This window comes from Tamandua tetradactyla, chromosome X, assembly GCF_023851605.1.
Source record: "Tamandua tetradactyla isolate mTamTet1 chromosome X, mTamTet1.pri, whole genome shotgun sequence".
Classification (NCBI taxonomy): Eukaryota; Metazoa; Chordata; class Mammalia; order Pilosa; family Myrmecophagidae; genus Tamandua; species Tamandua tetradactyla.
Genome location: NC_135353.1, coordinates 6,150,528 through 6,177,707, shown reverse-complemented (window position 1 = coordinate 6,177,707; position 27,180 = coordinate 6,150,528). Strand labels below are relative to the sequence as shown.

At 62.2% G+C, this 27,180-nt stretch overlaps 1 protein-coding gene across 2 annotated transcripts; it reads left to right on the top strand.

Annotated features, from left to right (window-relative positions):
* The first annotated feature begins 12,713 nt into the window (after positions 1 to 12,713).
* L1CAM (L1 cell adhesion molecule) lies at positions 12,714 to 26,945 on the top strand. 2 transcript variants are annotated; one of them, XM_077146138.1, is made up of 26 exons: positions 12,714 to 12,845; positions 16,130 to 16,235; positions 16,490 to 16,692; positions 17,613 to 17,735; positions 17,848 to 18,018; positions 18,236 to 18,347; positions 18,473 to 18,657; positions 18,816 to 18,947; positions 19,095 to 19,238; positions 20,652 to 20,763; positions 20,874 to 21,040; positions 21,155 to 21,311; positions 21,556 to 21,680; positions 21,832 to 21,942; positions 22,164 to 22,361; positions 22,551 to 22,621; positions 22,790 to 23,012; positions 23,958 to 24,073; positions 24,210 to 24,411; positions 24,499 to 24,621; positions 24,704 to 24,877; positions 24,978 to 25,097; positions 25,221 to 25,376; positions 25,583 to 25,717; positions 25,962 to 26,034; positions 26,656 to 26,945. In XM_077146138.1, the coding sequence occupies exons 1-26, from the start codon at positions 12,770 to 12,772 to the stop codon at positions 26,885 to 26,887; spliced, it is 3,747 nt and encodes a 1,248-aa protein (XP_077002253.1). In that variant the 5' UTR covers positions 12,714 to 12,769; the 3' UTR covers positions 26,888 to 26,945. The 2 variants fall into 2 exon arrangements, with proteins under 2 accessions (XP_077002253.1, XP_077002254.1); XM_077146139.1 differs by having other exon boundaries at positions 25,286 to 25,376; positions 26,656 to 26,761.
* The last annotated feature ends 235 nt before the right edge of the window (positions 26,946 to 27,180 follow it).

Genomic DNA, 27,180 nt, shown 5'->3' with positions numbered 1-27,180 from the left:
GGTAAGAATGCTTGCCTGCCATGCCCGAGGACCCGGGTTCGATTCCCGGTGCCTGCCCATGTGGGAAAAAAAAAAAAAAAAGACTTCCAAGGATGGGATGGTGCATTTCTGTCATCTGCAAGTGATAATAAATGCTTTGGTATTCTGTCAAGAAAAAGAGGGGCATGAGGGGACATGTGGGGTGGGTGGGCAGTGAAAGCGTTCTGTCTTGATTGCGGGCCGATTACCATGACATCTATCAAAACTCATTGACCTGAATACCTACAAATGGCCAAGTTTACTGAGTGTGAATTAAACTTCAGAAAAACTGATCGAAAAAAAAGACAAGGATAGTTAGACTGGATAAAACCAAAACCAAATCAAATTCCGTCTGTATGCTGTTTCCAAGGCATACACCTAAGGCGAGAAGACACAGAGAGATTGCAAGGAGAAGAAAGGGGAGAGATCTGTTAGGCCAGCGAGCCACACCCCCTCCTGCTACCCTGCTGGCACTCTCCCTTACCCCACCCCCACCTCACCCCGTCCCCCTACCCCCATCAGCGGGCTTCCACACACACACGCCCCTGCCCATCACAAGACCCTTGGTCTTGGGTGTCTGGTCAGGCTCCAGGGGACTGCCCTTGTCCAGTTGGCTGTACCCAAGAGGGGTGGACCACAGAAAGCAGAGCGTGGTGGCCACACGGCGGAGGCCATGAGGCCCACTTGCCATTGAAGGGGGTTCGTGCATGGGCAATGCCCAGCCATGCCTCTGTTCAGGGCCCTGCCCCCCAAACACCATGTGGCCCACTTGGCAGGGGGGAGGGATGGCTCACCTCTTGCTCAAAGCCAATCCCTCCGTTTCCTCTGGGACATCTGCTCTGCCACTGGACCTCTCTGGCTCCTGACTCTCTGCTTGGCCGCCCTCTGGCCCCTCCACTTGGCACAGGGCATCCGCAGGCACAGGAGGTGAGAGGATGGGTTCTGCAGTCAAGCCGATGTGAGTTCAAATCCCCCCTCTGCCACTGACCTCCTGTGTGGTCTTGGATAAATCACCTAACGTCTTGGAACCTCGGCTTCCTCAACCGTGCAATGCAGGCGACAGTGGTGCTTGTTTCAGGGAGCAAGGAGAGCGCGAACTGACGCCAGTCAGATGTTTGCCACAGTTCTCCTGACCGAGCCTCGGGTTCTGCACATGGGAAGGCCAAGCAAGAAGCTAGTGGAGAGAAGGAGCTACCTCCTGGCTGTGCCCCTTGGAGAAATTCTTGAGCTCTTGGGCTTCGGTATATTCTATAATATGGGATAATGATCAGACAAACATCACTGGGTCGTTGTGCAAAATAAGTGTGCAGATGCAAGCAACATGTTTAGAACAATGGCAGGTCAGTAGCTACGTTCAACAAGAGGGGATTTTTGTAATAAACAGTAATTAATATCATTATTTCAACCAATGGGGATTGGACCCAGTAGGATGCACTCAGCAGGTGCATAGTAAAAGGGCCCTTTTACCTTCTTATTTCATCTCGGTCAATGTCATCAGAGCGATGGGCATCCAACCCCATCAGGGTCAACGGCTTACAGAAGTCTGGGCTGCGGGAAGAGGCTGGGAGCGTCAGCTGCTGGCTCTGGGCCAGGCCTATCAGAGCACCATCAGTCCAGGCCGGAAGCAACCCGCAGCTCAGTGCCTCATGGAAAATACCCTCCTCTCCCCCACGGTGGGGGGGGCGCCCCCTTCCCACTAGCCTTGTGACCTGAGCTCAGTTTTCTCTGCTGCAGATACTGGACCACTCAACCAAAGGATGGGCCCCTGGCAGCCCTGGGTAGGGCACGGGGAGCCCCCCACCCCCCAGCCATCCACTTCCCTCTGCACCTAGGCTCCTCCCTTCTTCCCCTAAAGAGCCCATGGCCTCTAGGCCCACCCCGACCCGGGACCGGCTGCTGCAAGCCTGTCCTTCCAGGGGCCACAGAAGCTGGCATGGGGGTGAAGCTGGGATGGGCTGGGAATCCAGGCCAGGATGCCAGCTCTCTCATGGGGGGGCAGGGACCGAAGGCTCTGCACCATTTGGGGCGGGGGCTGGGGGGGGTGTGTCTCAGGAGGCTGAGCTGAGGGCCCCCCCGGAATGCTTCACTGGGCAACAGGCATGCCCATAAAAATGCCGTGGCTACCAGGGCCGCAATCTGCCATCTGAGCCCCGGGCCTTCCGTGCCCTGCGGCGGTGGCCGGCTCGGCCTGATCCGGAATCCCTGCCCCCTCCGCCGCGCCTCGGAGGTCACGGCCGCGCGCCTAGGAGGGGCACTGGGGAGACTGAGGCCGGCGAACAAGGTCAGGATGGGGCCAACCCCCAGGACAAAGAAATAAAACACCGTCCCCCCTCCCCCCCCCCCGAGAAACTCGGCGGGGGGTCGGAGGAAGATCTGGGTGCTGGGGAGGGCAGCTCGAGGGGCGCCTCACCCCGGGCTGGGCTCCCCGCCCGCCTGCGCCCCGCCGCGTCTCCGCGGGGACCCGCCCCCTGCGGCTGGGGCCCGAGGCCCGCGAGCCCCTCCCGGAAGGACCCGCACCGGGCGCCCAGGCTGGGGCGGTGGCGCATGGCTCGGGGAGGACCCCCGGACGCGGGGAGGGGTGTGGGGGGTGTCCAGACGCGCGCCAGCCAGGGCGCGGCCGGCCCGGAAGGCGCTGCGGGCGGGTGCGCATCCCTCGCCGGCGCCCTGGTGGGTTGGGGCTGGGGTGGAGAGATCCCTTTCGCGGCCCGACTCCTGCCGTCGCCCAGCCGCGGGTCCACGGTTGGGGGTGGTGGTGCCCGGCCCCGAGCTTTTACTGCGGCAGGCGCCCCCCGGGGTCGGGCTGGGGGGGACGGAGGGCACCCTCGGGGTAGGGGGCTCCGGGCGCGGCTCGGACGGCGGAACCTGAACGCGGGTTCCCCGGACTCGGCTCCCGGAGGGGCCATCGGGGTACCCCGGGGCGGCGCGGGGCTCGGCTGGGCCGGCGGGGGCGAGGGCGCGGCGGGGCGGGGCGGGCGGCCGGGGAGGTGATCTCACTGCCTCCTCCCCTCCCCCTCCCCCTCGGCGCACGCCCGCCCCGCCCCGCCCCCGCCCCGCCGCCGCCGCCGCCGCCGCCGCTGCCGCCGCCGCCGCTTCGGCATCACAGACGCGCTCGGGCGGCGGGTCCGAGGCTGGCGCGCGCCGAGGCTGGGCTGGCAGCCCGAGCGGCGGCCGCACCGCAGGTAAGAGCCGGCGATCGCCCCGGGCCCGCGGCTGCGCCCCCCGCTCCCCGCCCCAGCCCTGTCCCCGGGGGAGACCAGCCCGGAGCGCCGCGCGGCCGGGCCGGAGGTGACGGGTGCGGGGCCCGAGCCCCACCCATGCCCGGCACCGGGCTCCGGGCTCGGCGGAAAATGCAGGCGGGCGGAGGGAAGGAGGCCGCGTGCGGGGCCCGCCAGGTGAGGGGTACGCGGCGGCCTTCAGAATGCGGACCTGGGGAGGGGCGCTCCGGAGATGGGGGAGGGGGGTGGGCCGGCAGGCGGGGTCGTGCGGCCAGGTGGGGGCTGAAGTTGGCTTGTCCGTCTGGGTGTGTGCGGGGAGGGGGGTGAGGAAGGGAGCGAGATCGGGGGCCGGTGCGCCCCCCGTCGGGTGCTGTGGGGTGTGGCCCTGGGCGTGGCTGCCCCTCATCCCTGCCGAGGGGCCTGTTTGGTTAAAATCCCGGTGGCCAGCGCGGGTGGGGGGCCGGCGGGGGAGGATGGGAACCACCCTGGGCGCTCCCTGCAAAGAGGGGAGGAGAGGGAACGGGGCTGGGCGCTGCCTGCCCCTTCGCCCCAAAGGGGGGGGCTTTGTTCTCCTCCCTCTTTTTCCAAGGCCGGGCCTGGGCCACCCGGGGCTCCCCTCAAAGCCTGCCGCAGAATGGGGTCCCCTCGCAGGCGCAAGGGCTTCCAGAGCCTCAGTTTCTGCAGGCGCTGTGGCCAGGAAACTGTGCCCTAGGTGAGGTCTTCCCAGGGCGGCTCTGGCACCCATGGGTGTCGTAGGTGTAGAAGGTGAGCCATCAGGTAGGGATGAGGGTGGAAGGGCCTCTTTGGCCTTGGGCCAGGGATTTCCGGGAAGCAAGATGCTTTGGTCCCAATCCCTGCCCAAAAGACTGCAGTGCTTTCCGCCACTACCCAGTCGTCCCCACCCAGCTGTCTGTGGGGAGGGGTTTACACTTCCTCCTTCCCCCTTCCTAGAGCAGATGTTTGGGCTCTCTAGGTTGGCAAGGATTGTGAAGGGCGGCCAGTGCCACCCACTGCCCATGATGGGGCATCTAGAGCCCTGGCCCACCATATCCCATCTCAGGGAGGCTCCTGGAGTGCTCTGAGCATGTCCCATCCAGTGGGGGGCGGCCAGCTCCTCCAGTTTGATGACCAGCTCCTGGCTGACCCTGCTGGGAGGGCAGGGGCTTCTGGGAAACCCAGTGGCATCTCTGCTGACTCACATGGCCCATCCCCTGGGGACTGCTGCCAAGCCCCATCTTTTCCATCCCTGTGGCAGGGCTGGGAGCAGGGGCCTGACCTGGGATCTCTACCTTTAGAGCTTCTTGCTGCAGGTGGTGGGGACTTGGCCTACACCCCTGCCCTCATCTCCCACCTGGCTGATACACAGCCAGCGCCCACCCCCACCCACCACAGGCTCCCAAGGCATTGAGGCTCCCAGCCTGTCTGTGTCCACCTGGTAAGTTCTGGCAGAGTTGGCACTGGAACCACCCTTCTCCCCCACCCCCCACCTCCCTGGACTCTTGGCCATTTCTTTTCATATTTATTCATGTTTGCATCTTTGCTATCCTGTAAGTAATTCATCTCGTTGTGAATTTGAAATACACAGAAAAGAACAAAAGAAATTAAGAATGACTTGTGATCTTACCACCAAGTGAGAAACATCATTTAGCACACTCCCAGCCTCCGCCCCCTTGTTGGATGGCCACAAAGCACTCCCAAGGGGACCCTTCCCAGCACCTAGCACCCAGCCCCCTGCAGAGCACCCTTAGGCACTCACTGACGGATGGATCCGACGCCCGGTGGCACTCCGCAAGCCCCAGGCAGGAGCAGCAGTGAGCTCGGGTGGGCTCGGGCCTGCCCCTGGGAAAACCATCAACACACCCGCCCGACACCAGCCTTGTCCTTGTCCTCACGGGTGCAGAGTCCTTTTCAGTTCCCCAATTAGAAAAGGGACTCGGAGGGTGGGGGAGGGCCCGGCCCAGCGCACATTCCAATGAGTGGGGAGCCCAGACTGCGACCCCAACCAGTGGCCCGGCCCAGAGAACAGGGACTTCCTGGCACCCACATGGGCTTGGCTGGCTGGGGATGATTGGGGAGGCAGCTCAGTGGGCACTTCCCCACTCCCAGCTGCATGTTCGGGACAGCAGGCTTCTCGCCGATGGCACGCGGGACTTACTCACTTCGGAGGGCCCTTTCAAGAAAATGGTCCTGCCCCCTGCCAGAGATCCAGGCATGAAGGAAGCTTTCCTGGGGTCCACCTACCCAGGCTCCCTTGCTGGGCAAAAGAGAGCAACAGTCCTGGGGTGCAGAGAAGGGGTGGGTTCTCCAGCAGTGCCCTGGGCCTAGGAAGGGCTGTGCCCTGGGAACCGAGCCCCTGCTCCCTCCAGGCCTGCGGCTGTGGGTGCAGCATGGGCCCCAAAGTGTTGTCACAGGGCCCAGCCCCGCCCTGGGGGTCAGACAATGGGGGAGACGGAACCGAGTTGCCCCAAGTGGGCTGTGGTTTGTGCCACTCTATCTGCATCCCTGTGCCTTGGTGGCTGGATCTGGGTCCCTGGTGGGTTCTGCTGGGAAGGCGCGAGCTCCTGGAGGCCCCAAGCCAGAGGACAGCTGGCAGAGAGCAAGCCTGGGCCACCTTCTCCCCAGACAGCAACAGGGTCTTTGTGGCTTCCTGAAGGCTGTGGTTGGAGAAAGAGGGAGGAGTCGGGAGAGGGCGGGAGTTCTTTCTGCAGGGGGGAGGGTCTGAACTGCTGGTCTTTCTAGAAGCTTTTCTTTGTCCATCTCTCTCCCCCCACACACACTCCCCCAAGGCCACAGGAGCTGCCCTGCAGGTCAGGAAGCTGCTGCTGAGGGAGTGCCCAGCCATGGGTCCCTAAACCCAGCGGGGACTGCTGCGTAGACCAGGGATTGGGTGTGGCCCGAGGGTGTCTGCATCCCTGGCTTTGTGCACTTGGCCACGGGGGGCCTTCTAAGCCCATCCCTTGCAACACCAGCCTGAGGGCAGAGTTTGAAGGAAAGAGGCCGAGTCCCCAGGGGACTTCCTCCCCCCTGCGCTCCAACCCTAGGTGCGGTGCCAGGCAAATGTGGGGGTGGGGGAGGTTTGCATGGTAGAGTCCGGGAGCTGGGGAGTCTTTGGGCACGTGTGGGGGTGGGCGGTAGTTTCCAGGGCTCCCATTTGCATGGTGTGGGGAGCATCCTTCATATCTGGTTGCACGCATGCGGGTTGCGTGCGTGTACGTGACAGTGAGTGAACAAGCGTACACACGCCCTCCAGGGCCCACTCAGGTCCCCTCAGTTGCCAACAGGACCTGTGCTGGGAAGGGGCGGGGCTGAAGGTGGTGGCCACAGTGGCAGGCACCCGGTGGCGCTGTATGATCTGGGGACAACTCTGGGCTGTGGCTTCCCGGGGGTGCTGGGTGTCGTCTGGCCCCCTCCCCTGCGCCCTCTGCGTTCATGCCTTAGGAATCCTGAAGCCTGGGGAGGACAGAGACTTCATTGTCCATCCCCGCCCCCACCCGCGCTTCCTGTGCTCCCCTCTGTGCCATTTAACCCTTTGGGAATGGGGAGCCCAGAGATGGCTGATGGGGCCTGGCAGTGTCTCCGCTGTTTCCTGGGGCCCCCTGGCACTTGGGGCCTATAGTGCCCCCGGACCAGCTGGTCTGGGCAGCAAGTCCTAAGGGTGAGGGCCGGGCCCCTCCCTGCTCCAGGCCCCATGCCCTCTCCGCTTCCTACCTTTGCTTGGCTCCACTCTTGGCGCTTGGGGGCTGCCTCCCCTCCAGTGTGTTGTCTACCTGCTCTCTGGCTTTCTCTCCCCCTTGGGGCCCCCAGATAGATAGCCCCAGGAATGGGGTGTGGGTCTCCCCCCTCCAGCTGGCCCCCGAAACTTGCTCTGGTGCTAGGGTCAACCCAGTTTGGCAAGGGACCCTGGAAGCTGGGGCCTGTTACCTGTACCTACTTCCCAGGTCTGGTCATTTCCGGTCTTGTCCCTGAGCAAGCCTGGCTTCCCAGAGCTGGAAGGTGGGCTTAGAGGGCGGGTGGAGAGGGGGACAGATTTTAGGCCATGGGCTTCAGTGTCCCCGACTGTGCAGTGAGGAGCTTGGCTCTAGCACGAGTTCCAGGGGTCTGGGAGGCCGGAGCCTTGGACCCAGCTCCACTGGGCACCTGGGTGCACCCCCAGCCCCCACTGGGCCTTCGCCTCCCTCAGCTCAAGAGGTAGTTGCATGTTCTCTGTAAGCTCCGACCAGAGACCAAGTTTTTCAAGTAGCCCTGGCCTCTTTGCAAGGGGCCCTGGGGCCTCTGGGTGAGAGAAAAGGGCCAGGGTGAGCCAGGATTCTGTATCGCAGGCCCATCCCAGGGCAGACCATGGAGAGGAGTGGCCCTCGGTCTAAGTACTTGGATTTGGGGGGAGGGGGGAGGGTGCAGGGAAAAACTCCTCAGAGCCTCAGGCTGGAAAGGACCCCAGCCCACCCCAAGGGAGGGGATCGCTTTCTGTTCTGTCCGGAAATGGGTCACACTGCACTCCGGCCCTGCCCCCTTCATTTGCCTGCCGTCTGCCTAGCAAATAGGCTCTTTCCCAGGGGCAATGTTGCCTCAGCCTGAGGCCCCACTGGGCACCCCCAGCAGGTACACATACTAGGCAAGCAGAGCCCTGGAGTAGCCTGTGGTGGTTTCGGGGGCCTCCGCCCCATCTAGAAGCCCCTCGTGGTCAGTGCAGCCCTGGACCTGCAGCTCGGAAGCTCTGTGGCCTTGGACACGGTTCTCAAGTTCTCCGGGCCTCAGCTTCCTCATCCATAAGATGGGAACACTAACAGCTCCTTCCTCCTCGGGTCAGTTTGAGGAGGAAATGAGTTCGTGTTTGTAAAAGGGCTCAGATGAGTATCTAGGATGCAGTAGATACCACCCATGAATTTACCTCGTAAGCAGTTGGGAGCTGGGCTGGGCTGGCTGAGGGCAGAGGCAAATGTCCATCCTGGCCCGCTGACGGTGGCACTTGCCTCCCTTCCCTTCCCTGTGGAGACTGTCCTCCCCACTGCCCCACAAAGGGTTAACCTCCGCTCCGAGCCCCGCCCTATGCACCGACTTTAAGGAGAATGGTCCCTTCCAGGTGAGCTGCTGGCACCTGGGAGACCTGGAGACCCAGCTCTCTCCACTAGGGAGGGGGAAAGGGAAGCCCAGACAAAGCAGTGGGCCGGCCTGGGGCCACTCCTCAGGGACTACGGCCCTTTAAGAATTCTGGGCCACCAGTTACCTGTGGTGGCTTCCACGGAGCAGTCTCCTTTATGTATTATTTAAATAACCGAATAGGCTCCATCGGGGTTTTCCTCTCAGCTTCCCCCACCTCTGCCAGCAGAGCTGGGCTCCGTCACCATGGAAACCCGCCAGCCACAGCCTTGGGGGGGGGGGGGAGAGCGAGGGGGAGCCTTAAAGGCACACAGTGCAAGGGGTGGAGGTGACACCTGCACAGCATATGTACACACCTGCAGGCACAAAGGCCCCCAGCCAGTCCTGCACAGGAGACAGCCCAGGTATGGGCGCCCCCACGCACCCATCCCCCAAAGGCCCCCCGTGCTCTGACCCTCTGATGCACCCGAGAGGCTGAGCCCCCAGCTCTGCACCGCCATCCCCGCTCCCCTTGGCACTGCCATTTGCAACAGATGCTGGGCAGGGCAGGCAGGTCCGGGGGTCCCAGATGTTCTTTGCACCCCTCCCTAGAGGGCCCTCCTGTTGCTTGTTCTCTCACCAGGCATATTTTGCTTGATGGAAGGGGCTGAGAGAAGGGCTGCAGGAGCTGCTAGGAGCTGCTAGGATCTGCTAGGAGCTGGCATCCATACACACCCAGGACAGTCCTTGGGCTTGAGATGGCAGGAGTTTCTTGGTGTATGTGTGTGTATTTCTATGTGTGTGCATGTGTGTGAACACAGTGAGCAAAGCTGCCACCCCAGGGCTAAGCTGAGCTCTGTGACTTCCCTAGGTCACTCCCAGGCGACCTAGAGAGAGGACTGAAGACCCTAGGGACAACCCAGGACACCCCTCGGTGCCAGGAAGAGACTCCTCGTGGCCGCACCAAGCCCTGCCCTGTAGGGCCCCTGGGTACCCCTGGAGGGGGCTGCCATACCCCCTCTCCCTGTCCAGTGGGAGGAAAGTTTTCAGCCCTGGACCCGCTTACTGCCCCAGCGTGCCGACCCATATACACAGTTGGTGTGCGTGCATGCGTGGGAGTGCACGTGCACACACACACACACACTCATTTACTGTTGTGCCTGTGGGCGCGTGGGCACCTCCCCTCTAGCCTAGCAACTGCTTACTTGCTCTAGCAGCAATCTCATTGGGATCTGCTGGGATCTTCTGGGTGCATCTCTCCTCCCCATTAGCTCTCCCTGCTGTGGGGGCGGGGGCCTCCCACCTGCTTCCTGGCATGGGCCCAGCGAGAGGGTTGGCCAGTGGTGGCTCATTCATCTTGTCTTTCAGCCCTTCCTTGCCCCCGTGCCACAAGTGGGCAGGGACATGCCTGCTCTGTCGTCCTGGGGCTACGTTTCGGGTCTTAGCTCCTGGTTTCTCTGCTTTCTGGCTCTCTGGCCTGACCTCTGAGCCTGGGGAGCACCCCCTGCCTCCATCACTACCCCAGACCCATCTTCCCGCCTCCTCCGCCGTGCCTTGCCTGCTCCATCCCCCCCAAGAAACTGCAGAGGCACCACGGGGCTGCACGCACGCGCCAGCATGCACCCGCACACCCGCGCACACACGCGCACACACCCCTCATTCCTTGCCCTCCCTGCCATTTCTCATCAGTGCTCGCCACTGCTCTTCTCCCCTTTGTGCTCCTTTATCCTCTTCCCTTCCTTTGCCTGCTGCCTGGGCCTCTGTTTCTGTGTTTCCTTGTCCCTTTACAGTCTGCATCTTGCTTCTCTTGCTCGTCAAGGGTCTGTCTTTGTCTCACATTCCCGGCCCCACTCACCCTCTGCCCCCCGCCCCCACGTCTCATCCTCTTCGGCTTCCTCCTGCCTCTTTCTCGCTCTGTCTCTCACCCTCAGTCTCCCCCATCCTGCCCCCACCCAGGCATGGCCTTGGCTCCATCTGTACACCAGCTTGTGGAACATTCCCCCTGCTCCCCCCCCATGCCCCTGGTGCTGGTGCTGGGGGTTGAGGGGGAGCCTGCTGAGCTGACAACCTAGCCGCTTGCTCCGTAATTGCCTGATGAATGGTGAAAGATCAGAGACCCAGCAGCAGTGGGAGGGGAGGAAGGAGAGCCCCCCCCCCCACTCCCAGCCTTTCAACCTTCTGGCTCTCCTGACTTTTTCTGAGTGCCCGGGGCAGTGGCGAGCTGGGTGGCAAATGCATGCCGGGAGACCAAAAGAGGTTGGGTGTGAGGCTGTGGGAAGTTAGGATGGGGCCAGATGGAGGAGGGAGAGGGACCAGGACATTGCAGGTATCAGATTTCCCTGTGTGCATGCACACCAAACACCGTTCTGGGAGCCTAGATTTGGGACAAATGGAGGAGCTGGCAGAGATCATCACTATAACAAATGGAGCCCCTGAGCTTCCTTCTCATGTGCAGAAGAGTCCTCCTTTGAGCTCCCCCTTGCTCCAGTTTCCCTCCCCTCCCCCTCTGAAAACCAGAGTGCTCAGAGCTCCCAAGGCTGCTGTTTGATCGCCTGCTCTCTGATCTGGGTCTCCTACTGCTTCCTACAGGGTCTTGAAGTCAGGCCAAGGCTGCCTGGGGCCCACCTGCTCACACTGGCCTTGTGGGGAGAGATGGGGGACTGCACAGGTCCACTGTTGCTCCTCCCTTCTGAGCCCCAGCTCAGCTTTTGCCAGGTTGGGACTCAGCTGTGCAGTCTCCACTTTCTACCCTTCGAGTCAGTCCCCTGGCCTCCCTCTGGCTCTGGCTGTGAACGTCTGAGTGCTCCAAGCAGACGGCTCATTCTCCACCCTCCATTCTCCCTGCTCGGTCCCCAGATAACTGCTGCATTGGCCACTCTTCTCAGGTCACCCCCTGACATGAAACCATTTTGTGGCTCCCAGTTGCCTCCCGGTAGAGTCCAGGTTCCTTAGCATAGAATCCCAGGCCTCCCCACCTACCCCTTTGGCATTCTGGATGAGACCCGGGTTCCAGCCTCCAGGCTCGGTCACCCAGCAACACCCCTGCTTGCCTCTTTCTCAAATCCCTTCCTGTTTAGAGTGGAAGTGGTACGTCTTTTTAGGAATCTGTTTCTTCTCCTAGGCATTAACTGAGGAGCCCTCCCAGCAAGGGCCCCTTGCATGCGGGGCGGGGGGGGGGGGGGCTGTGGGCATTGCTTGGGCTTGGGGTGGACACATCTAGCGATGTTCAGCCTCAAAGACTCAGAAAAACACACGCCAAAACTGGCAGATACTTGAGACGTGGTAGAAATACTCTCTGAGGAAATATTCCAGAGCTTTCCCTGACTCCTGCCCTGACCCTGGCCTGGAGCATCTGGAAGGGAGGCGGGCCACAGTCACCTCTAGTGTCCCCCAGGGGCCTGAAGGACAGCAGGAGGCGTTTTCCTCTTACCCTCCCTCCACATCCTGTAGGCAGACTTCCTTCTCTGTTTTTTTTACTTTCTCTGGCCTTATGCTGTGGAGTGCAGCCATCATGGGCTTCTTTCCTCCATTCCCTATCCCCACTTCCCAAGCTCCTTTCTGCCAGCCTTGTAGACCTGATAGCACCCAGGGATCAATTGGCTTTCAAACACCCAACAACAAGATTGTCTGTGACAAGTGACCATCTCTACATGCAGGTACACGCAAGCTTGCGTGTTCTCATGGAGACAGCAGAAAAGAGGGTTCGTTCCCCCACAGATTCATGAAACGCACACCTGCTTATGTATTGTGCACACAGATAGAAGGCATATGGATTCAGCTTTTCCACAGGAACAGAGACACAAACGCACTCACACACACACACACACACACACACAGGCTCGTGCATGCGCACACACACAGTCAGCAGGCTCGTATATTCATCCCCCCAGGTACACACTGATACACACCCACTCATGAGTGCACACACCCGGAGAAGACACATACAAACGTGCATATTTAGCTCACCCCCTACGTAGAGATCCGCATGCACACATGCCCACGCACACCTGCTCGCCGGCGCATCTAGGCGCATGTGGGGATGGCATGCATGTAGCCCGGGGGGGCCCACTGGGGCAACAAGTTGGTGCCAGGGAGGCAGCTGGCGGAGGAGGCACAGACAGAAAAGTAGGAAGGGAGTGAAAGGCAACCTGGAGGCCCGGCTGGGGCTAAGTCACTTCAACGCTTCCCCCTTCAAGATGGGGGTGGGGAGGGCTGGGGGTGGGGGGAGGACCCGTGGGGGCGGGGCCGAGAGCCGGGGCTCGCCCAGATGTTAGTCATTAACCTGTCTGTCTGTTCTCTCCTCTCTCCTCCCCACACCGTTCCCTTCCCTTCGCCCCTCTCCCAGTGCCCCCACCCCCAGCTCCCGCCCCAAGCCTCCCAGCAGCCCCCTTCCCTCGGGCGGGAGCCTGAGCCGAGCCCGGCCGGCTGAGCCGTGCCCAGCCGCCGGCCCCGCGGGGAAGATGGCCGCAGCTCTGTGGTACGTGTGGCCGCTGCTCCTGTGCAAGCCCTGCCTACTCATCCACATCCCCGAGGAATGTGAGTAGCCGAAGGGAGCCTCGGCGCGTCCTTTATCCGCCGAGCCAGGACCCTGTGTGCCTCCTGCCTCCTCACCTTTGCCCCGCTGCGGCCCGTCTCCCTGCCTTACCTGGGCACGGGCTGGGCCAGGGTGGCCGGGACGTGGGAGCCACGCGCCGGCCGTGTCAGCACCGCGGACAGGGGCGAGCAGCCCGGGCAGGCCGGCGGGTTCAGCACCATGGACAGCAGGCCTGGCGCCAGACCCGCCGCGCTTGGGCCCCACCCTAGGCTCTCCCTTCTCTGGCCCCTCCTCTTCCCTCCCCTCCCTTCCCCTTCCCCTGCGCTTCCCGGACCCATCTCACCCGTGGTGGGGGGATATGTCGTGGGTGGGGGGACAGGTGGCCAGCAGAATGGGGCTGTCCCCAAGCCGCAGCTAGCCTGGTGCAAAGGCTTGTCCTCCCTTCTGACCTGTGCGGTCCTGAGCTGGTTCTTCCCATCTTGGGCCCTTGGGTAGTCCTTTTGTAAACCGAGACAGGGAAACACCTTGCAAGCCCAGCCCAGCAGCTTCCTGGAGTCTTATGCTTTTGTGCATAGTAATTTGGGGGTGGGGGTGGGATTCCTGCAGCGTGAGTCTATGAACACGACAGTACTAATGCATGTGAGTTTGCAGAAGGCTCACGGAGGTTGGGAGTGTGGCTGTCGGGTTGGGACTGAAATGAGTATTTGCATCTGCTGGTGAGCTGGACTGACTGTAGGTGTGCATGCGTGAATGTGTGTGGTTGTGATTGAGTGTGGCGGCTCTGTGAGCGTGGTTTTAATTTCCTAAATTGATAAGTTTGGGAGTCCTTACAACTGTTTCTGATTGGTCGGGTTTGTGAAGGCCTGTGAGCATTTAATAGTGATTAGTTGTGTGCATGTGTGAGTGGGATTGCATAAGAGTCCATGTTTGCATCTGGTGAGGGGGCATTTCACAGGGTGTCATGTGTGAGGGCAGTTGTGTGTCTCAGATCTGCTCCAATCCCTCCCCCTACGTTATCTTGCCACCTCTGTCTCCAGGCCTGCACATCGAGGAGGCCAATGTCTCTGGGACAAGCTGGGGGATGGGGATGGAAAAGACTGTCTGAGTCTGGAGCTGAGGGAGGCGGGCTTGGAAGGCACTTGGAGGAGGCAAAGAGTGGCTGAAGGAATAGGTTGGGGTTGTCCCTAAGACATGTAAACAGAGGCCCACGTTGTCATGCCAATGCAGACTCTCCCCAGCCCACCACATAAACAGAAGCTCACACAAGTGAAGTTTTGAGACACGTGGTCATGCAACAGGCCCAGCGAGGGAAATGCAAGCACACACACAAACAGAGCAGCAGGCACAACCGCATGCAAGCACACGGACAGGCACTCTCAAACCTGCCAGGATACCTGGGGACAGGCACACATGGGCCCAGACTCTCACTTTTGCCCATTCACAGATACAGAGTCTTCCTCCTTCCCTCTCTGCCTCCTCTCAGGTGCTTTTTGGGGTCTTACCCTGGCCATCAGCCTACCCGTCCACCAGATGGGCTGGGCCATCTTGCCTGTGTATGTCTGTGTGCGGAGGGGGCAGGGAGGTCTTAGGAAGGCTGGAAGAGGGAGCTGCTGAGGTCTCTGGCCTGATTCTTCCCTCAGCCCCTGCTCCTCCCTCCCTCCACCAGCCACTCCAGTCCTCTTTGTCTCTTTTTCTGCTTCCTTCACTGAGTCAGCTGCCCCCATCCCCAGCATCCCTGTCACCGTCCTTTGCTCTCAGGCTGCCTGCACACACTCGGGCCTTCTGCAGTGTCCCTGGGGAGCCCCCTCCTCTCTCCCGTGGGCCCTTACGCTAAGGTCTTCTGCCAAGATAAAGCTTTCGGAGACAGCCCTCCCTCCCCTCCCCTCCCCTCCCCTCCCCTTCTCTCAGCCACCTTGGCCTTCTGTCCGCACGGGCTGAGCCCTGGGGCTGTGTGCCGTGGCCTCTGCCCCCGAGAGCTTGGTGGCAGGCTGTGAGGGAGGAGGGAGAGGACATAGTTGGCGCCGGCACCGCGAGCCACAGAAACTCGAATGTGGCAGGGCCTTTGGGAGGGGTTCGTGGGGGAGGGGGACAGCTGGGCCCTGAAGTACGGCGGTAATTGAAAACACGGAGCTGCGCTAATTGGATTAGGAGGAAAGTGGGCTGGAGCAGGGGGCGGGGGAGCCGGGCTGCAGGCTGTCTGTCTTTCAGGCTTCCAAAGCATCCTGGGTGGAGGGTGCCGCGGTTCTGCAGGCCCTACCAGGCCCTCCCTGAGGTGGGGGAATGGGGTCTGTCTGCAAGGCACCCCTTGTTAAAGGCAGGATGCTATCCTGCTCACTGGAGCAGTGGCCTGGCAGGGCAGGATGCTATCCTGCTCACTGGAGCAGTGGCCTGGCTCTCCCCGGCTCTGCCCAGGCTCTGCACGCCCTCAGCCGGGCCCCCATGCTCACTGCATGTGCCTCCACGTTACGAGTGCCTTCGCCTCCTCTCTGACCCTTTCCCCTTCCCCATGGGGTCTGCATGTGCTTACTTCTCCCACGGCCCCAGGGCCCTGCCGGGGCTGAGATTCAGCTTTCCTCTCCATTCTACCCCCTGCTGCCTGGATTTCTCAGACGATGGACACCATGGTAAGTTGGGGGAAAGGCGGGAGTGTTCGCAGAAGGCTGAAGACAGAGGGAAAGGGGAGAAGCCGAGGTCCCCGGGCAGAGCCAACGACCCACCTCTCCAGACCACGTTGGGCCCTGCTCAAATCTCTGTGGCATTGGTGTGCGGGCTGTGCGGGGGGCGCTGTCTTTTTCGGCCCTTGGGTCCCTGTCTCAGCTGACTTTGCCTGGAGGCCCAGCTCGGCTCTTCCACGCTCTCACCTTGTGGGTTTCTGTTCCTGCCTCCCTGTTCTGACTATTGGTCCTTCCTGCTCTGCTCCCTTCTCACTCCGCGCAAGGCATTGGTCCTTGCTCTGTGTCTTGGGTTCTTTTATTTATCTCTTGTCCTTTCCTTTCTCTTTCCCTTTCTTGTTTTTGGCCTCTGCCTTTTGCACCTACTCTCCTTCTTCTGGCTTCCTCTTTCTTTTTCAGCATCTTTCTTTGTGACTTTTGCTGCCATCCTCTCTGATTCTTTTGGTATTTCTGCACATGTGTGACCCTTTCCCTCTCCTTCTCGCCATGTCCCACAAACCTGCTCCTCCTTCCTTCCTCCCTCTCCCTGGCCATGGGGCCCTCGGTGCAGCAGGGTTGCGGCGGTGCCATGCCCCAGAGCCTGGGCTCCAGTGCTGTCCCCATCCTCTCCCCAGTGCTGGAGCCGCCTGTCATCACGGAACAGTCCCCTCGGCGCCTGGTGGTCTTTCCTACGGATGACATCAGCCTCAAGTGTGAGGCCACAGGCAAACCTGAAGTGCAGTGAGTGCCCTTCACCCTCTGACCACTGTTGTTGACCTCTGACTTCAGCCCCCAGTCCCCCAGAACCACTGACTTCTGAGCTCCTGGCCTCTCATCGTGGAGACCAGAGGCCCTGCATCTCCCTCGTCACCCTTGGTCCTTGCCTCTACAAGCCCACCCCCTGGGTCCCCAGCTGCCCTCGCCCTGCTCTCTGGCCCATCCCATCCCCTCACCCTCTGTGCCCTCTGAGCCTCCGAGCCCTTCCCTGCCCCCAGGTTCCGCTGGACCCAGGATGGCGTGCACTTCGAACCCGAGAAAGAAGTGGGTGTGACCGTGCGCCAGGTGCCCCACTCCGGCTCCTTCACCATCACGGGAAACAACAGCAACTTCGCCCAGAGGTTCCAGGGCACCTACCGCTGCTTTGCCAGCAACAAGCTGGGCACCGCCATGTCCCACGAGATCCAGCTCATGGCCGAGGGTGCGCGGTGCCCCAGAGACGGGGGAGGGCCTGGGCGGGTAAGGGAGTGTCCCAACCATTGCAGGTCCCCCACGCCTGCCTCGTGGCGCATACTTGAAGGCTCCCGGACTTGTTGCGCGACTGAACGAGTGGCCGATCCGTCCTATCTGCCTTGCCCCATCTGCCCCACTGGCTCTCTTTTGGAGTCATGGCTTTGGCTTGGGCTTCACAGCCTGACTTTCTCTCCCCCTTCTCTCTCTGCCCTTGGATTCTCTCTCCTCACCCTCTCATCTGTCTTTCTCTCTGCTTGCCTCTGCCCTCCAATTTCTGTCTCTGCTTTCCTCAGTGTTCCTCTTGCTCACCCTCTCCACCTCCCACCTTGCCTCTCTTCACTTCCCTCCTTCCCCATCTCTGGCTTTATGTGTGTCACCCTCTCCCTGAGGTTTTCCCTTCTCATCCCGTCCTCTGAGCTTTTCTGCCTCCATAGAGCTCTTCTCGCCCCTCGCTGCCCCTTTGGTTGCCTTGGGAACCGTTGCCATGGTTTCTGTGTCAGGATGATGGAAGGGGGTGTGACTCCCGCACCCCTCCACAGCTCCCCCTCCCCCATGCCCACAGCTCAGCAGGGTAGGCAGGGGGAGGAGGTGTCCCTGTGCCTGGGGAGGAGGGGCTCTGGGGCTGAGCAGGCTGCTGGGTTAACCCTTCGTGCTCACCAGCTCCCTGCCCACCTGTGCCCCTCTTCTTGGGGTGCTGGTTTCCGCCCAGAGTCCGCAAAGGGCCCTGAGGCTCTGCCTCCCTTTCTGCACCCTCCCTCCCAGTGGGGCCATCTCCCATCCTCTCTCACACCCCCCAGGCCAGCCTTTCCCCTCCTCTCTCCCACCCTGCACTGCCTTGATCAGGAGGAGAGAGGGGACCTGCAGTGCCATCCTCTCTGTCCCTTCTAGGTGCCCCCAAGTGGCCAAAGGAGACGGTGAAGCCTGTGGAGGTGGAGGAGGGTGAGCCGGTGGTTCTGCCCTGCCACCCCCCACCCAGCGCCGAGCCTCCCCGGATCTACTGGATGAACAGCAGTGCGTGCCGGCCACAGGCAGCCACGGGGCTCGGGGTGGGTGGGCATGCAGCAGGGGTGGCTTCCTGGCCGGCCTCCTGACCCCCACCCCCTCTGCCCCCTGCCCCCTGCAGAGATCTTGCACATCAAACAGGATGACCGCGTCACCATGGGCCAGAATGGGAACCTCTACTTTGCCAACGTGCTCACCACAGACAATCACTCCGACTACATCTGCCACGCCCACTTCCTGGGCGCCCGGACCATCATTCAAAAGGAGCCCATTGACCTCCGGGTCAAGGCCAGTGAGTCTCAAAGGCCCTGACACCCCCTCCCCTGAGCCCCAATCCCCTTCCTTACCCTCAGACATCTCTTTAGAGCTCAGCGACCCCAGTCTTCCTTGGGGACTGATCCCTTCTTCGGCAGTGAGAGCGCAGGGGGAAACTGAGGCCCCGGGGCCCTGTGACTTGGTGGGGTGGGGGGAGAGTGGGTCACGCCATCCATCCCCCTTTCCTGTCCCAGCCAACAGCATGATCGACAGGAAGCCGCGCCTGCTCTTCCCCACGAACTCCAGCAGCCACCTGGTGGCCTTGCAGGGACAGCCGCTGGTCCTGGAGTGCATCGCCGAGGGCTTGTGAGTCAAGGGCCGGAGGCGGGTGGGCGGTGGTGCTCCCGGGGTGGGGCATCCCTCCCCAGCCCGCGCCTGGGGCCCAGGGTGATCCGCCCTGTGCTGTGTCCCCTTGCCGCGACCCCGGGCAGCCCCACACCCACCATCAAGTGGCTGCGCCCCAGTGGCCCCATGCCCGCCGACCGCGTCACCTACCAGAACCACAACAAGACTCTGCAGCTGGTGAACGTGGGCGAGGAGGACGACGGCGAGTATCGCTGTCTGGCCGAGAACTCGCTGGGCAGTGCGCGCCATGCCTACTACATTACCGTGGAAGGTACGGTGCCCCCGCACTCCTCGCTGCCCACCGCAGCCCCACCCCTGGTGCCCCGGGGCAGCCCGGCAACACCTCCCGGGTGTTGGGGGGGCTGGCTTCCTTGGGGAGGCTGAGCCGGGCTGGGGGCTCAGGCCACTCTCCACCGCCCACCCCTACAGCTGCCCCGTACTGGCTGCACAAGCCCGAGAGCAACTTGTATGGCCCAGGAGAGACCGCCCGCCTTGACTGCCAGGCCCAGGGCAGGCCCCAGCCGGAGGTGTCCTGGAGGATCAATGGGATCCCTGTGAAGGGTGAGCCGGGCTGCAAACAGGGGCGGTGGCCCCGGGCAGAGGCCTCTGGGTGACCCCGGGGGCCACTGGGGAGAAGAAGCGGAGGGGCCCACGGGGCTGCTGACTGCGCCGGGCTGGGCCGGTGGTCCCCTCCCGCTGTGTGTGCAGAGCTGACCGGGGACCAGAAGTACCGAATCCAGCAGGGGTCCCTGATCCTCAGCAACGTGCAGCCTGGTGACACCATGGTGACCCAGTGCGAGGCCCGCAACCGGCACGGGGTCCTGCTGGCCAACGCATACATCTACGTTGTCCGTGAGTGCCAGCCGGCCAGGCCCCTCGCCCCCCCATCCCTCTCTCGCCTGTGTGGAATGACTCAGCCAGCAGCTGCTTTGCCCCCCGCACGTGGGGCCTTTCTCCCCTCCGAGTCCCTCCCCCACAGTGGCTTGCAGGGGGGCAGGAGGCATGTAGGACACGCAGAGGTCTCTCTTTTCTTTTTTTTTTAATTTTTATCAATAACACAAATCAACATACAATGTGAACATTCTTTTCTTCATCACATAGCTGCATATTCATCATCATGATCATTTCTTAGAACATTTGCATCAATTCAGAAAAATAAAACAGGAAAAAAATTCATACATACCATACCCCTTACCCCTCCCTTTCATTGATCACCAGCATTCCAATCTAAGTTTATTTTAACATTTGTTCCCCCTATTATTCATCTTTATTCCATATGTTTTACTTGTCTGTTGACAAGGTAGATAAAAGGAGCATCAGACACAAGGTTTACACAATCACACAGTCACATTGTGAAAGCTATATCGTTATTTAATCATCCTCAAGAACCATGGCTACTGGAACACAGCTCTACATTTTCAGGCAGTTCCCTCCAGACTCTCCACTACATCTTGACTAACAAGGTGATATCTACTTAATGTGTAAGAATAACCTCCAGGATAACCTCTCCACCCTGTTTGAAATCTCTTAGCCATTGACACTTTATTTTGTCTCATTTCACTCTTCCCCCTTTTGGTCGAGAAGGTTTTCTCAATCCCTTGATGCTGAGTCTTAGATCATTCTAGGATTTCTGTTCCACGTTGCCAGAAAGGTCCACACCCCTGCGAGTCATGTCCCACGTAGACAGGGGGAGGGTGGTGAGATTGCTTGTTGTGTTGGCTGAGAGAGAGAGAGGCCACATCTGAGCAACAAAAGAGGTTCTCTGGGGGTGACCGTTAGGCCTAATCTTAAATAGGCTTAGGAGATAGGGGTCTCGTAACCATCTTACAGAGGAAGAGACTGAGGCTCAGAATGGGACAGCCCCCAGTAAGTGGCAGGATGCAGGCGTCTGGGGACCCAGAGGTCCTGCCTGCCCACCACACCGTGTCTCCCTGGATGGAAGCTTGTCCCTGATGGGATGTGGCCAAGGTCAGGCCGGGTGGCTCCCTCCTGGGCTCTTGGGGTGGACTGGAAGAGAGAGACTGGCAGGTGGGCCTGGAATAATCGGGAGAGTGTGGCAGGGAGGGCACTGGAGGCAGAGGAGCTCAGCTTGGCGGGGGCCAAAGCTGTGAGGCGGTGAAGCCAGGAGGGAGGGTCAGTGGCTGCTGTCTCCAAAGTCCTCGAGCCCGTGCCCGGGGGAGGCTGTCCTGCCCGCCCCTGTGTCTGCCCGTCGCCACATGGCCTCTGAGTCCTGCCCTGTCACCTGCGGCTCTCCCCCACCCCCAGAGCTGCCGGCCCAGATCCTGACCCCTGACAACCAGACGTACATGGCGGTAGAGGGCAGTGGCGCCCACCTCCTGTGCAAGGCCTTTGGCGCCCCCGTGCCCAGCGTGCAGTGGTGAGTGCCCCTCGTCCCAACCGGCTGGGGACCTCTGGGCTGTCGCGTGTCCCTGGGCAGCCACAGGGGACAAGTGGGTGGAGCCTGGGCCTACCCGCTGCCTCCACTAGGCTGAACAAGAAAGAGGAGACGGTGCTTCAGGACGAGCGCTTCTTCCCCTACGCCAACGGGACCCTGGGCATCCGGGACCTGCAGGCCAATGACACCGGACGCTACTTCTGCCAGGCCACCAACGACCAGAACAATGTCACCATCGTGGCCATCCTACAGGTCAAAGGTCAGCTGTCCCCTCCCGCCCGTGCACCTGGCAGTGCCCACAGGAGGAGGAAGGGCCCGGGTCTCCGGGACACCTCAGAGTGAACCTCCCCCCCTCACCCTCCATCACCCTCAGAAGCAACCCAGATCACGCAGGGGCCCCAGAGCGCGATTGAGAAGAAGGGCTCGAGGGTGACATTCACATGCCAGGCCTCCTTCGACCCCTCCTTGAAGCACAGCATTACCTGGCACAGCGATGGGCGTGACCTCCAGGAGCTTGGGGACAGTGACAAGTGAGGGCCAGAGAGGCTCGGTGGATGGGGGGACCAGGGACGGGGTGGGAAAAGCAGGGAGTCAAGCCTCCTGGCCTCGGCCAAGGGAGGAGAGCCGTTGCTCCAGGGGAGAAAGTTCTGGAAGGAAGGAGGTGGAAGAGGCGGCAGGGGAGGGGCGAGGATGGGAACAGAGGAGGCAGGGGAGGGCTGGGGTCTCCGGGCAGCGGGAGGATGAGCCCAGGCTCCTCCCTCCTGCCCCCTCCAGGTACTTCATAGAGGACAGACGCCTCATCATCCACAGCCTGGACTATAACGACCAGGGCAACTACAGCTGTGTGGCGAGTACTCAGCTGGACAGGGTAGAGCGCGTGGCAGAGCTCCTGGTGGTCGGTGAGTCCCAGGGATCCTGGAGTGGGGGTGTTGGAAGAGGCTTCCCAGCACAGGCGGCTGTGGCTCAGGGCGCCGGGCCCTCTCGAGCCGGGCTGTGAAGTGGAAGGGGCTTGGAGGCCTGAGAACCCGCCCTCCCTCCCCCGACCCTCAGGGAGTCCTGGGCCGGTGCCCCGGCTGGAGCTGTCCGACCTTCACTTGCTGAAACACAGCCAGGTGCGCCTGTCCTGGAGCCCGGCCGAGGACCACAACGCCCCCATCGAGAGTAAGGGGCCCGTGTAGGGTGCCGGCCAGCACCTGCCAGCCTTCCCCGCCCCCTGCCTGCCTGCCCCTCGGGGCTCGGGGGGCTGCCCACCTCCCTGGGGCACGCACCTGTGTTCAGGGGAGGGGCTCTGGGCTCCCTGTGGGAGTGTGGGAGAGCCAGGCTTGTTCTCCCACCGCATGCCGCATGCTGGTGACTCCCCCCACCCGTGCCCCCCTCGGCAGAATATGACATTGAATTTGAGGACAAGGAGATGGCGCCTGAGAAATGGAACAGTCTGGGCAAGGTGGCAGGGAACCAGACCTCCACCACCCTCAAGCTGTCACCCTATGTCCACTACACCTTTCGGGTCACAGCCATCAACAAGTACGGCCGCGGGGAGCCCAGCCAGGAGTCTGAGACGGTGGTGACCCCTGAGGCAGGTGAGCCAGCATGGGGGCCCCTCCCTGCTGGGGACCTGGAGAGGTGGCCTGCACCCTGCTTCCAGATTTCCAGATGGGGCTGGGGCTGCTGGCCCCCGCAACCGTTGGGCCTTTTGCCCCTCGGTCTTCGGCGTCCATGGCCCCTGGTGTGACACCCCAAGTTTGATGTTGCCATGCCTTGCTTCCCAGCTCCAGAGAAGAACCCCGAGGATGTGAAGGGGGAAGGGAATGAGCCCCACAATATGGTCATCACATGGCAGGTGAGGCCCCAGGCCAGCCCCCATGTGCGCAGGCCTCGCCGCTCCCCTCTGGCCCCACAATGGACGTGGGGACACAGGGGCAGGGGGCTGACAGTGCTCTGGACGCGCCCCTGCAGGCCAGCAGATTCCACCAACCGGCTCCCCTTCCCCTCACCCCTCTCCCGGCAGCCGCTCAGGTGGATGGACTGGAACGCCCCCCAGGTTCAGTATCGTGTGCAGTGGCGCCCCCTGGGGGCGCGGGGCACCTGGCAGGAGCAGACCGTGAGCGACCCCTTCCTGGTGGTATCCAACACTTCCGCCTTCGTGCCCTACGAGATCACTGTCCAGGCTGTCAACAGCCAGGGCAAGGGACCCGAGCCCCATGTCACCATCGGCTACTCCGGGGAGGACCGTGAGTGCTGGGATCACTGGGCGTGCCCCTGCCCCTCACCCCTCAACCTTCCACCCTAAGGCGGCCCAGACATAGATGTCCAATACCAAATGCCAAGCTATAGAAACAGTAAAACCATAAAAGCAACAGTCAAGACGTGCCCTGACATAATCAAGTGTGGTTAGGAGATTCAGGAAATAACACACGGCCACAAGACATCCATCCATCCCAAGTTATCTCGATAATTCTTTTTCCAGCGTCTTTCCCAGCGGCTTGGGATCCCGGCTTGGATCATGCACTGCCTCCACTTGCCCCTCTCCAGTGTCGTCCTTCAACATGGACGTCTGCAGATGTTAATTTTTCTTTAAAGCAGTTTCACTAACAGAAATTCACATGCTGTACGACCCACCAAAGTGTGCATCTGCTGTCTGCTACTATATTCATTGTGCATTCGTCACCGCAATCAATTCTAGAGCATTTGCACCCTGAAGAAGGGTCACTATGTTATCCAGTCCCACGTGTCATCCTCCGGCTTTCCCTCTGGTGACATACACAATCCTAGACTTCCCCTTTCAACCCCAATTGCACCCACATATCGTCTCTGTCACTTAGACTCACTGCAATGTGCTCCAATCGCCTCCATCCACTTCTGATCTTTTCCCATCGACCTTATTACATATCCTACAGATGGTAATTTTGACATTGGCTTTGACCCCCAGTGGGTGGAGGGCACGTCACAGCTCCCCTCTAGGTAGTTACTACTTGCCCTTGGCTGCTAACAAGCAGTCTGTGTGGGGAGGCACTGGGAGACCCTGGAGACACCCTGCTTCTCCCGCAGCTGCCCCCCCCCGCTTCTCCCGCAGCTGCCCCCTCTCCATGTAAAGTCCCAGTCAACCTTTACTATGGGGGAAGGGCTGGTTCCAGGCAACCCGAGGGTCCAGGTGATATACGGCTGCCTGTTTCCAGTTCCCCAGGCAAGCCCCCAGCTGGAAGACGTCGAGATTCTGAACCCCAACACTGTGCTGGTCAAGTGGAGGCCTGTGGACCCTGCCCAGGTCAAGGGTCATCTCCGGGGGTACAATGTAAGCCCCCAGGCACGGGCTGGAGGAGGGTGGGAAAGGGTCCCCCGGAGGGGCGGCAGGGTCCCGTGAGCAGGGGCCCGGCGCCCAACCCCTGCCCTCCCCACCCCCCATGGGGTCCCCTCTCTGCCCGCCCCAGGTGACGTACTGGCGCACGGGCCATCCAAAGAAGCACAGCAAGAGGCACATCCACAGGGCCCACGTGGTGGTGGCCGCCAACACCACCAGTGCCACCCTCGGCGGCCTGCGGCCCTACAGCTCCTACCACGTGGAGGTGCGGGCCTTCAACCGGCGTGGCGCAGGGCCCGCAGGCGACACCACCTTCAGCACCCCCGAGGGAGGTGAGCCCCGCCCTGCCCCCGCCCCGCTCACCCTCCGCATCCCGGGCAGGACCGGGGAGGACCTGGCGCCCCTGTCTGTGCCCGCAGTGCCTGGCCACCCTGAGGCCCTACACGTGGAGTGCCAGTCGGACACAAGCCTGCTGTTGCGCTGGCAGCCACCGCTCAGCCACAACGGCGTCCTCACTGGCTATGTGCTGTCCTACCGTGCCCGTAAGCGCCCTGGGGGGGGAGGGGCGGGGAGACCGGGGAGGGGCCGCGCAGGCCACCCACACCCCCCTCCTGCCTCCCACAGTGGACGATGGCGGGGAGGAGCAGCTGTCCTTCAGGCTGCCGGACCCCGAGCTGCGCACACACAACCTGACCAACCTCAGCCCCCGCCTGCGCTACCGCTTCCAGCTGCAGGCCACCACCAAAGAGGGCCCCGGTGACGCCATCGTGCGGGACGGCGGCACCATGGCCCTGTCCGGTGAGCTGCGGGGCGGGTGGCACAGGCCCTGCCGGGTGACCCCGAGGGCAGCCCACCGATTCACACGCCACACCCCGCCTCTCACCCCATGCCCCCACAGGGATCCCCGATTTCGGCAACATCTCGGCCACGGCCGGCGAGAACTACAGCATCGTCTCCTGGGTTCCTAAGGAAGGCCAGTGCAACTTTGGGTTCCATATCTGGTTCAAAGCCTTGGGAGGTGAGCACCCAAGGAGGGCCCCCCAAACCTCCTTGCCCCTGAGGACTGGGGGTCTGGGGGGGTGGGGGGGTGGACAGCAGGCAGCTTGTGGCTCACCCTGCCCGCTTGACCTCCCCCATGCAGAGGAGAAGATGGGCGCCCCCCTCCTGCCTCAATACGTCCACTACAACCAGAGCTCCTACACGCAGGGGGACCTGCAGCCCGGCACCGACTACGAGATCCACTTGCTCAAGGAGAGGGTGCTGCTCCGCCAGATGGCCGTGAAGACCAACGGCACAGGTGAGGGCTGCGCCCCCGCCCCACCCTGCCCCGTGACCCTCCTGGGGGGACCCGTGATGGGTGGGCAGGGCCAGCCCTGGGGAGCCCGGGCATAGAGGTTCCAGCTCCCTGAGGGCCAGCGCCAGACCGTGAACTTGGGGGCGCTGGCTCAGCCGGGCTCTGGCCCTGTCTTCTCCTGCCCCTTCTCTGCTCCCCCTCCCCCCCAGGACGGGTGAGGCTGTCCCCCACCGGCTTTGCCACCGAGGGCTGGTTCATCGGCTTTGTCAGCGCCATCATTCTTTTGCTCCTTATTTTGCTCATCCTTTGCTTCATCAAGCGCAGCAAGGGCGGCAAATACTCAGGTAACGGCCCCGCCCCACACCCAAGTGAGCCCCTGACAGGGCCCGGGGGGCGGGGCCTGGGGGGGCGGGGCTCTCCATGGTTCTCCTGGAGTCCCGGCCTGGGTCAGGGGCTGCAAAGTGGGTCACCTGCAGGCCTCTGGGCAGCGGTGGGGGGTGCTCAGGGCAGAGCAGGGGGACGGCCCCTCGCCCCCACGGCCCCAGGCTGGGGCAGTACAGGAAGCAGCCCCTCTATGTGTGTCCCCAGTGAAGGACAAGGAGGACACGCAAGTGGACTCGGAGGCCCGGCCGATGAAAGACGAGACCTTCGGGGAGTACAGGTGAGCACGGCAGCCGGGGGCCTGTGCCCTCCTGCCCGGCCCGGCCCTTGCCCCATGTCTGACCCTGTTCTCTCTCTTCTCTGTGCTGCGGGGTGACTTCAGGTCCCTGGAGAGGTAAGGCAGGGGTGCTGGGAAGGTTCCAGGCCTGACAGGGCTCTCATTTTCCCAGCCCTGGGCCGGCAGATGGAGGAGCTAACCCTCGCCCCTTTCTTCCTGCACTGGCTTCCCTTCTCCGTCCCGCCAGCATCCCCTGCCTGTCCCCGTCCTCGCACCCCATTGCCCCCTGCGGTCTTAGGGCACAGTGGCACTCGGCCTCCTGCCAGGCCCGGTGACCCCCCCCACCAGGCTGCGTGCCCACCAGCTCCCTCACAGTCCCCCAGGACCCCGGGAGTGCCCCGGCCATGTCCAGCCCCCCACCCCCACCATGCAGAATCACGTGTGTGATGAGGATGACAAGCCAGGAGGTAGCCCTGGGCACCCTGAGTGGGCAGCAGAGGAGAAGAGCCACCAGCCAGCCAGGGGCACAACTGCCGCCCCCTGGCCCTGCCCCCACTCCCCCCGGCCCCCCCGCCCCGCCTCCGCAGCCCTCCCACTCCCCCGCCCGCCCTCTGCCCCCCGCAGTGACAATGAGGAGAAGGCCTTCGGGAGCAGCCAGCCCTCCCTCAACGGGGACATCAAGCCCCTGGGCAGCGATGACAGCCTGGCCGACTACGGGGGCAGCGTGGACGTTCAGTTCAACGAGGATGGCTCCTTCATCGGCCAGTACAGTGGCAAGAAGGAGAAGGAGGCTGCGGGAGGCAACGACAGCTCAGGGGCCACCTCCCCCGTCAACCCTGCCGTAGCCCTGGAGTAGGGGCTGCAGCCAGGCGACCAGGCGGGCGGGGTGCATGTCGGTGCACGGCTAGGGGAAGCAGGGGAGTCGGAGGCTGAGACACGCCCCCCTCCCCCACCCCACCCCACCCCGACCTTGGGCCTCAGGGCTTTCCCCGCCCTCTGCCCACCAAGCCCCGCCCTCTGCCCCCCCACCCCTCCTCCCGTCCCGGGCTGGTGGGAGGCTTGACTTCAGGGGCCAGGGGAGAGGAGCCCACCGACCCTGAGTCCTTCCTTACCACTTGCTGCTCCTCAGTTTATTGCCAAAACCCAGCT

What these genes read in the sequence shown, in the direction of transcription:
- L1CAM (XM_077146138.1), top strand. Translation starts at nt 12,770, where the DNA reads ATGGCCGCAGCTCTGTGGTACGTGTGGCCGCTGCTCCTGTGCAAGCCC. An exon ending in GGCAGAGCTCCTGGTGGTCG is followed by an intron (nt 21,681 to 21,831) that starts GTGAGTCCCAGG and finishes CCCGACCCTCAG; the next exon opens with GGAGTCCTGGGCCGGTGCCC. An exon ending in GTCATCTCCGGGGGTACAAT is followed by an intron (nt 24,074 to 24,209) that starts GTAAGCCCCCAG and finishes TGCCCGCCCCAG; the next exon opens with GTGACGTACTGGCGCACGGG.